Below are 10,086 nucleotides of genomic sequence, written 5' to 3'. Positions count from 1 at the left end.
TGGATGGATATTTGCACACACACAGGCACAAGCATATACACACATGGATGGATGCGCATTTGCACACACACATGGGCACAAGCATGCACACACATGGATGGATGCATATTTGCACACACACGGGCACAAGCATATACACACATGAATGGGTGCGCATTTGCACACACACATGGGCACAAGCATGCACACGCATGGGTGGATGTGCATTTGCACACACATGGACACAAGCATGCACACATGTGGATGGATGGATGCATATTTGCACACACACACGGGCACATGAACGCACACCTGCACACACACATGCACACACAGCACACTGCGCAGACCCAACATCAGGAAGACAGCCCCGCGGGGCCCAGCTCTGTCCCCAGGGCTCCCCTGAGCCTCTGCCCCCCCCACCAGCCTCTGAGGAGGAAGAGGTGGCAGCCAGCGCCTCTAGGCCAGGCCCTTGTCCTGGGGGAGGTTGCAGGCCCCGGCCTCGGCATCTTCTTCTCGGGGGCGGCTCAGATGGGCTGGTCCTGCCCGGGCCGCGGGCCGAGTGCGCGCGCGGCCGCCAGGAAAGCCGCCCCGGTGAGCAGCTGGGAGGCGAAGCTGACCCAGCCCAGGGCCAGCGACCAGCCGAAGCGGATGTCCACGCGGTCCAGCAGCGCCTGCTCCTGCAGCAGGCACCGTGCAGCGCGGAAGGCGGCCGCAGAGTAGGCAATGTACACACTCATCCCGGCCAGGGTCACCAGCGCTGTGGGCAACGGGCCCAGTGAGGGAGGACGCTCGGGCCGGCCCCTGGCGAGACTCCAGGAGGGACCGGCACCAGGGCCCTCAGGGCGGGGGGGGCCCCCTGGGCAGACTAGAACAGGGCTGTGTGGCCTCTGACCTCCCCGCTCCTCAGGGCCCCTCCCGGCCACCCCCTGCACCATGCACCTGGCTGGTCCAGAAAATTCTGGAGCCACTTCAGCTCTAATATATAATAAATATGAAGTCTGCTCATGCCCCTCCCAGAGGTTCCATGTGGGGGGCATTTGTGGCGGGGGGGGGCGTCTCATGTGTGTGTGTCGGTCCTGGGGTTTGAACTCAGGGCCTGGGCGCTGTCCTGGAGCTGCCCACTAGGGCTGGACACACACACAGGTTCCCAAAGTCTCTGGCCAGCCAAACCAACCAAACTCACCCCGCCAGCGTCCGCCCTGCCTGGTGCTCCCGCTCATTGGTCGTGGTGTGCATGTGTTGTGGTTGGAGGGTTGGTTGGAGATGGGGGTCTTGCTATGTTACCCCGTCAGCCTCCAGCCTGAGCTCAGCCTCCTGAGCTCTGGGATCACAGGCATGTTCTACCATGCCTGGCTAAATTGCACACCCTTTGACCACAGCATCTGGATGGTAACTAACACCCACCCTCCCAAGCACCTGTGGCTGCCTTCTCAGTCTGGCTGGTTCAGATTCCTGGTCTTAGTGAGATGGGAGTGGGTGTCTGTCTGTCTGTCTGTCTATGTGGGGGTCTTTCCTGTCTCCCAGGTGCTCATCCGAATGGCTGACAGGCAGGAGAATTGCAGGTGCACTGGGAGATGCTGAACAACTTAATCCTCCTGTGCCTTTGCCAGATCATATCGCAGATGGAGAAACTGAGTCCCGGGGGGGGATTCATGGACAGCACCCACCCGGTGTGGGAGCATGGGGCCCGCAGGGCGGACATACCTCCAAAGAGGAAGAGCATCCCGGAGAGCAGCAGCAGGAGGTAGGCGCGGAGCAGGAAGCTCAGGAAACCCATCATCCCACCAAAAACCATCAGGATCAGGCTGAGCGGCAGCAGGATGACGAACGTCCCGTGCATGGCTAGGGGGAGGGAGATAGACAGACAGACAGACAGAAACAAACGTGTCAAAGAGCACAGGCCTTATACACGATGAGGGGCCACACTCTGATTACTTCTGTTGGTGGTGGTGGTGGTGGTGGGGCTTGAACTCTGGGCCTGGGCGCTGTCCCTCAGCTCTTCAGCTCAAGGAAAGCGCTCTACCACTTGAGCCACCGCGCCACTTCCAGTTTTCTGGTGGTTTGTTGGAGATAAGAGTCTCACGGTATCCAGGCTGGCTTTGAATCACAATCCTCAGATCTCAGCCTCCTTAGCTAGGATGTCAGGCGTGAGCCGCCGGTGCCCAGCTGTCTAATTACTTTTGTGATCATTGGAAGTAGCAGTGATAAGCCAGGGGCTGGTGGCTCACACCTGTGATGCTAGCTACTCAGGGGGCTGAGATCTGAGGATGGAGGCTCGAAGCCAGCCCAGCAGAAAAGTCTGTGAGACTCTATTTCCAATTAACTACAAAAAAAAAAAAGTTGGGCTGGGAAGGTGGCTTTCATGGTAGATCGCTTGCCTAGCATGCATGAAGCCCTGGGTTCCATTCCTCAGTACCACATACACAGAAAAAGCCAAAAGGGGCGCTGTGGCTCAAGTGGTAGAGCACTAGCCTTGAGCAAAAAGAAGTTCAGGGACAGTGCCCAGGCCCTGAGTTCAAGCCCCAGGACTTAAAAAAAAAAAATCCAGAAATGCAGTTGTGGCTCAAGGGGCAGAATGCTATCCGTGAGCAAAAAAGCTCAAGAACAATGCCCAGGCCCTAAATCCAAGCTCCAGGACTACTGGCATGCATGCACACACACACACACACACACACACACACGCAGAGCCCCTCACCCCCCAGGGCCAGTGCGGCATTTGGGGACAGCATCCACCCTGTCACCTGGGCTGCCTACCAGACCACTGCACGACACAGGAATGTATTTGTCAGCACAAGGGGGCGCCACACACGGAAGCTTTCTGGTTGACCCAGGAAGCAGATCCTCCCTGGGTTACAGGAAGCTCAGAGTGGTCGTAGGGATGGGTGGAAGGCAGTCGCAGACCTCACGCTGCGTCTGCCCGCCCTGCTAACAAACACACACACACACAGAGGAGGGGCTGTGGCACCACTTTTCCCCTCATTTGCCAAGTATTTGCAGGGGGTTTAGCATGAGCTGTAGACGCTGAGCCTCTTTAAGTCCTTGTGCAGCAGGATAAACATGAGAATGGATGCTCTCTTCTCCTCCTTCAAGGCTAACCAAACCTTCGTTTCTCCTGGAAACGGTCTGTGCATGCCACATCCACCCAGCTGGGTGCCACCACTAGCCACTCAATGCCCCTAAGTTCCTGTCGCTGTCTCCTGACACTGAAGGTGTCTGCCACCTTCTTACCTCCCAGGCCAGGAGTTCCTCAAGAGGGGGGCTGTCTCCTCATGAACTGTCGCTTCCCCGAGCTTCTGTCCGAGATCTTGAAATATAGTGAGTAGCCAATTGGTTATTTGTGGACCTTCAATTGGATGGATGGATGGATGGATGGATGGATGTGTAGGTGGGTGGGTAGGTGGGTGGGTGGACAGATGGATGGATAGATGGGTGGATGAGTGAATGTGTGGGTGGATAGATGGGTGAATGGATGGATAGATGGGTGGGTGATGGATGGATAGATGGATGGATGGGTGGATAGAAAGATGTGTGGATGGGTGAATGGGTGAATAAATGGATGGATGGATGGATGAATAGATAGATTGTAGGTGGGTGGGTGGATGGGTGGACAGATGGATGGATAAATGGGTGGATGAATGAATAGATGAGTGAATGTGTGGGAGGATAGATGGGTGAATGGATGGATAGATGGGTGGATGGATAGATGGGTGGGTGATAGATGGATGGATGGGTGGGTAGAAAGATGTGTGACTGGGTGACTGGGTGAATAAGTGGATGGATGGATGGATGGATGGATGGATGGATGGATGGATGGATGGATGGATGGATCTTGAGCTACATTATGTGGCTATACGGCAGAAAAATATGGCAGTTTCTGGGAAAATAGGGACGAATGAATCTGGACAGCAGGTGGGATGTTCAGTATCATGGTCCTGGCTCTACAGCTAGGTGTGGATGTGGCACCAACGTGTCCCACAGGGACTCACACATTGGCGTCCAATCCCCACTGTGAGGCATTTTTAAAAAATAAGGAAACTGCCAGGCACTGATGGCTCATGCTTGTCATCCTAGCGACTCAGGAGGCTGAGATCTGAGGATCACGGTTCAAAGCCAGCCCAGAAAGAAAGTCCATGAGACTCTTATCTCCAGTGAACCACCAGAGAACTGGAAGTGGAGCTGTGTCTCGAAGTGGTAGAGAGCTAGCCTTGCGCAAAAGAGCTCAGGGACGGCACCCAGGCCCTGAGTTCAAGCCCCACAACCAACAAAAAAAAGAAACTTAATGTGGCAATTGTTTGGATGGGACCTTTGGCGTGGCTGGGATTAGGTGATATCACAGGGCAGAGCCAGATAATAGAATCCAGGTGGATGTGTTAGAAGAGAGGAATCTGGGCATGCGTGCATGCCTGAAATCCTAGCTGCATGGGAGGCCGAGACAGGAGGAACGAGAACCAAGGTCAGACCAGGCAAAGTCACAAGATCCTGTCTGCAAAACACCTGGATGCAGAGGGCTGACTCCAGCCCTCTGAGCCTCTAGAGCTCCAGCCTGGGGGGTGGAAGCTCCAGAGGTCAAAGTGAAGAAGAGGAAGGGGAGGAAGAGGAAGAGGAGGGAGATGAAAAGGAATAAGAGGAGGGGGAGGACGATGGAAAAAGAGGAGGAGGAAGAAGAGGATACAGAGAAGGAAAAGAAAAGGGGGTGAAGAAGGAAGAGGAGGAGGAGAGGGAGGAAAGAGAAGAGGCAGGAGATGGAGGAGGAGAAAGAGGAAGAAGGAGAAGGAGGGAGAAGAGGAGGTAGAGGAGGAAGAGGAGGGAAAAGAGGAAGAAGAAACCCCAGTAATTAACATGCTGAGGATGTGAGTCATGTGACTACATGACTTTGTCTTCAGCACCCCCGCAAGGTACCTTCATAACCTTGGCAAGCCACGGAAGGGATCCCCAACTCCTCCCAGGGCTGGCAGAGGAGCAGTCATGGGTGGGGGGGCTGTCTGAGTCCGTCCTCGCCCTCCTCCTTCCTTTCTTCCTAAGGAGATCCCTGGGATGGGGACTTGCAATGTGGGGGGCAAACTCTCCACCCCCCCAGCTCAGCATCTCCCTCTTCCCTCACCCCCCCCAAACACAGGCTGTGGCCAAGAGATGAAATCATTGCTCGTGTAGAAATTAATAAGATTTCCTGGAGGCGTCTCAGCCCTGGAGACCCCAGGCGCTGCAAACTGGCGCGGCGCACGTTCAATTAAATGTCGGGGTGAGCACAGGCTCCCCATGGGAGGGTTGTAAAACCTCCTGCTGGAATCCGGCTTGGCTGCGTGTCAGGTGCACACGCCTCATTCTTTGTTATTCGGTGTTCTTTTTCAGGGCTGTGGTCTTCGAACATGAATAGCGATTCTGCAGGGGGGGAGGGGCTTTTCCTACTTGGAAATGCACCCTGGTCCTACTTACACCTGTCTCCATCCATGTGCCCCCAAACATGTGGAGAGGAGGCTCCCTTTCGGGGTGAGGAGTTGATAATATGTCCCAAGAGGCTGACATGTTTGGGAGAGGGTTACTATGTCATGGGGGGGGCGGGGAATGGGAAGGGGTTGGGAGACCCCTTCAATCTGAGTCTCAGGCTGAGATGTCCAATTGCTGGGTGGTTTGAACCAACTACTGAAGCACTCTGAGCCTCATCACCAAATCAAGAAGAACTGAGCGCTGAGTACCTAGGATTTCATCAAGTCAACAGATGCGACTGAAGGCAGAACATTTGCCTAGCAGGTGCCACCCCCTGCGTCCAAACTCCAGAAACACCCAAAGTGATATTCAGCAGAGCTGCGACCCCACATCCACACCGAACACATGCCTGTGTGTATGAAGGGAACACGCCATATCTTACCATTCCAAACCACAACCCTTTGGAGCATCAACCACGCACAGGCATTAAGTGTCTACCTGGACCAGTTAGACATGTGCAGGACCACTCGAGACAAACCAGGATGCTGCTCACGCCATAGATTCTTTTTACAGATGACATACATATTCCTTAGAATGGACACATGCATAGAAATGTCTCTATCCAAAGCATGGAGGGTTTGCCTTGGGTTTCTGTTTTTACTGCAGTCTCCGGCTCCATTGCTTTTACACCTGGGGCAAAGAAGACACAGGGCAGAGGGAAGTGACAGTGGAAAGCTGCTTACTCGGGGCAGCCAGGAAGCAGAGAGGAGAGCGGTGGAGATGGGAGGGGAGGGAAAAGGAAGGGGGAAAGAAGGCTCTGAGGATGAGATGTTCCTTTCAAAGGCACATTTCCTGGGCTGGGAAGGTGACTCAGTGGTAGAGTGCTCGCCTAGCTTGCATCAAGCCCTGGGTTTGATTCTTCAATACCACATACACAGAAAAAGCCAGAAGTAGTGCTGTGGTTCAAGTGGTAGAGCACCAGCCTTGAGCAAAAGAAGCCCAAGGACAGTGTGCCCAGGCCCTGAGTTCAAGCTCCAGGACTGACCAAAAGAAAAAGAAAGAAAGCACACTTCCTTTGGCCTCCAGCCAAAGTTCCACTTCGACATCCCATTGGCTATAAACTCATCAATGGATTGACCCATTGATAAGGTAACGGTCATCTGCATAGAGCCATCAGCTGGGGCCAAGCATTTAACACATAGGCCAAACCATAAAGACCCACGGGCCTATACCTCCCTCCCTCCCTCCCTCACCCCTGCCTCCCCTCCATACCTACCGCCCAGTTCCCCATCTCGGTGCCTGACACCCCCCCCACTACCTCCTCTCTCCACGCTCTCCCAGCATCATGGGAGAGCTGGTTTTAATTTTCCACATGGCTGCAGCAGCCCAGTTACCCAGAAAGAAACCCAATCTTGTGATTTTACCCCCACCTCATCTCGCACAGGGAGGACAGCTCAGCCATGCCACCAGCCCCGGTGCACTTGTCACCAGAGGTTCCTGGCTGGCCTGGTGGGTCCCTGGCTCTCTAGGGTCATCCTGCCCTGCTTGGTGATCTCCCAACCATCAAAAGTCATTCTGGTCCAGGAAACAAAACCCCCACCTGCAGTGCAGACTGGAGGAAACCTCCATCTGTACCCTGGTTGACGCGGGTGGGAATGAGGGTACAAATGGACTTGGACGCAATGCACCGGCCCACCTTCAGGCTATGAGCTGGTGGAGCACCAGAAAGGAGGGTTTGGTGAAAGGTTTGCCTAGAGCCCTTAGTCCGAGGGAGATCGTGGCACACAACGGGGCGCCGAGGTGGTCTGTCTACTAGAGTTTTCTTGGAAGAAAAGAAAAAAAAATGCCCACCCATAATCCCCTGGTCTCGACCTCCCTCCCCCCCCCAATGATCTAAAGGGCTAATGAACATGTTTTCTCCTCCCTGATCTAAAGGACTAATGAACATGTTTTCTCCTCCCTGATCTAAAGGGCTAATGAACATGTTTTCTCCTCCCTGGATTCTGCAGCCAGAATGAAACGTATTTACCTAATGCAAGAGCTTGAACCAAATTCAGAAATTCATTTGGAGGAGGTGGAAGTAATTCTGGGCAGGGGGAAAAAAAATCTCTCTCCAGGGGTGATTTACAAGGAGCCCCAGATCGGAAGGGGCAGCTCGCCCTGCTTCTAGGAAAAAGTGATGCTGACCGCATCAGCTCCCACTCCGGCTAGTGAGGTTCATGAAGGCCACTCTCGCCTTTCGCCCCCAAAATAACCTCAGAAGAAGGGGTGGCAGCCACCTCCATTCTGCCCACGAGGGAGACGAGGCTCAGAGAGGCGCAAGACCATGGTCGTCACCACCCAGCGAACCGGGAGGCTTAGACCTACAAATGAAGAGCCAAAGCGCAATTCTTCTGCACGCCTGTCAACATTCTAGAACAGCCCAGAGGGTGCAGACGCACGTTTCAAAATAAAGCCAGGCAGCCGGGTGTACAGTGGCCGTGCCTGGAATCCCAGGAAGATTATGAGTTCAAGGCCAGCCTGGGACTACGTGCAGGCCAGCGTGAGCCACATAGAAAGACCCTGTCCTCAACTAAAAGTCAGCTCAGTGGTAACTGTAGTTAACCATCAATTCTTCCATATGGGGGTGGGGGGTGGCTGAATGCCAGTACCAAGCCTGGCAAAGGGTCATGGGTTGACTACAGCTAGAAGAGTCAGGGATGGTTGGCTGGGGGAGAGTGACCGATGCCTAGGTACCAACTGTGACGATCAGTGTTCTTCCGCCAAGCTCCATCAACAAGGTAGGGGCACCATGAGCTCTATTTTCCTTCGGCACATTTTCATTACCCTTCATGGAATCCTAGCCACATGGTTCTGACATCTCATTCTACCTGTCAGAAGCTGAGCCTCTCCCCTCACAAGAACCAGTTAAGATGCTAGGAGAACCAGGTACCCCCATGTTAACAGCTTGACATGGGCCACCAAGAAGTATACATACCACAGGAATTGGCAAATGGTCTGGGCACTGTAGTACACACCTGTAATCCCAGTTACAAGGGAGGTGAAGGCAGGAAGATCATGAGACCCAGGCCGCCAATGGGGGGGAGGGGGCAAAGTTAAGGAGACCCTATCTCAAAGATAAAATATAAACAAGAGGGCGGCAGGGCGTAACTCAAATGACAGAGCATCTGCCAGGCATCTGTTTGGCCCCTTAGTTCAATCTTCCACCACAACAGAAAGAGAAGTTGACAGACAACAGAAAGAAACTGACAGACCCACGGGCTTATTAATTTTGTTTTGTTTTCATTTCCCGAGCCAGCTGCTATGTATTTCCCAGCCTACCACAGGACTTTCCTTAGTACAACATATACAGAAAAAGCCAGAAGTGGGCTGGGCACCAGTGGCTCACACCTGTCATCCTAGCTACTCAGGAGGCTGAGATCTGAGGATCCTGGTTCAAAGCCAGCCCAGGGCAGGAAAGTCCGTGAGACTCTTAGCTCCAATAAACCCCCAGAAAACCAGAAGTGGTGTTGTGGCTCAAATGGTGGAGCACTTGCCTTGAGCTGGAGAGCTAAGGTCCTGAGTTCAAGCCCCAGGACTGGCCAAAAAAAAGGAATGCCCTCTTTCCCTGTGTGCAATTGCTTCACTGAAGGAAAGCATTTTCCACACGCAAGTACACAACCCCTCTGCTTGGTTCTCGCATCCATCCTGGGTGCCAGGCACTGGGTTGGGGAACCCCCAGCCCCTCACAAACGCAGTTTGATGGAAGAGGAACCCACCTGCTCCTCACAATGAACTTCCTTCCACCCTGCTGGCCACCACGGTGGCCGCAAAACTGACACCCAGGGTCTCCTGCCAGGGTGAATCCCCCCCCCCCAGGTTGGTCTGCAATGCATCCATCTGTCAGCTGTTGGTTGAGTGAATTCTAAACCACACATGACAGGCGGAGCAGGGCAGGCCCCCCTCCCTCCTTTGCTCCCTCTCCCAACTCCAGACTTAACCCCACACCCCTCGGCTCCCCTCCCCCGGGGTCGGAGGTCACCCCCGTACCCCCCCCCTCTGCGGGGAGGAGCGCTCCAGGAGGACGGGGTCCGCGGCCCCCACCAGGGCCCTCCCTCCCAGGACTCACTGAGGAGCTGTCGGCTGGAGTCGCTGACCGTCACGTTCCCTGGCCAGAAGGGGTTCATCAGCGGTGTGCACGCTGGGGTCTGCACTGGACAGGACGGGGAGTCAACGGCCCGCGATCGCCTGGGGCCCGCGATCGCCTGGGGCCCGCGATCGCCTGGGGCCCGCGATCGCCTGGGGCCCGCGATCGCCTGGGGTCCGCGATCGCCTGGGGCCCGCGATCGCCCCACCGGAGCCGGGAGAGGAGTGGGGGCCGGGCCCGGGCACCCCCCCCGCCGGACTCACCCTCCCTCTGCACCCCTCGATGTTGCGTCTGGGGCCCGGACGGGGCGCAAGTCACAGGTGCCCCCGGCGCCGGGCCCCGTGCGCGCGCGGCGTGCTCACCCCGGCAGGTCCGCCAGAGGCCCGAGTGGGAGCTCAGGGGCTCGAGCCGCCCGCGGTCCTCGCTCTCCAGCCGCTCGGTGTCGATGATGTACCAGAAGTCCGTGCCGATGGCGGTGGCCAGCAGCACGAAGCTGAGCGCCCCGGTCACCGCCGCCGCGCCCGCCAGCGCGCCCAGGTGCACCCGCATGGCTG

At 55.6% G+C, this 10,086-nt stretch overlaps 1 protein-coding gene across 1 annotated transcript; it reads right to left on the bottom strand.

The window, feature by feature from the left end:
• Window positions 1-506: 506 nt before the first annotated feature.
• Tmem114 (transmembrane protein 114) lies at window positions 507-10,081 on the bottom strand. The gene is made up of 4 exons (XM_013011215.1): window positions 9,895-10,081; window positions 9,515-9,598; window positions 1,687-1,824; window positions 507-739 (listed from the first exon to the last, which is right to left on the bottom strand). The coding sequence occupies exons 1-4, from the start codon at window positions 10,079-10,081 to the stop codon at window positions 507-509; spliced, it is 642 nt and encodes a 213-aa protein (XP_012866669.1).
• Between the last annotated feature and the right edge of the window lie 5 nt (window positions 10,082-10,086).

Source organism: Dipodomys ordii, unplaced genomic scaffold (assembly GCF_000151885.1).
Source record: "Dipodomys ordii isolate 6190 unplaced genomic scaffold, Dord_2.0 Scaffold14, whole genome shotgun sequence".
Taxonomy (NCBI): domain Eukaryota; kingdom Metazoa; phylum Chordata; class Mammalia; order Rodentia; family Heteromyidae; genus Dipodomys; species Dipodomys ordii.
The sequence above is the reverse complement of the archived record's forward strand: the minus strand, read 5'-3'. Positions and strand labels throughout refer to the sequence as shown.

What these genes read in the sequence shown, in the direction of transcription:
- Tmem114 (XM_013011215.1), bottom strand. Translation starts at nt 10,081, where the DNA reads ATGCGGGTGCACCTGGGCGCGCTGGCGGGCGCGGCGGCGGTGACCGGG. An exon ending in CTCCAGCCGACAGCTCCTCA is followed by an intron (nt 1,825 to 9,514) that starts GTGAGTCCTGGG and finishes CCCTCCCCCTAG; the next exon opens with CCATGCACGGGACGTTCGTC. An exon ending in GATGCTCTTCCTCTTTGGAG is followed by an intron (nt 740 to 1,686) that starts GTATGTCCGCCC and finishes CGTTGCCCACAG; the next exon opens with CGCTGGTGACCCTGGCCGGG.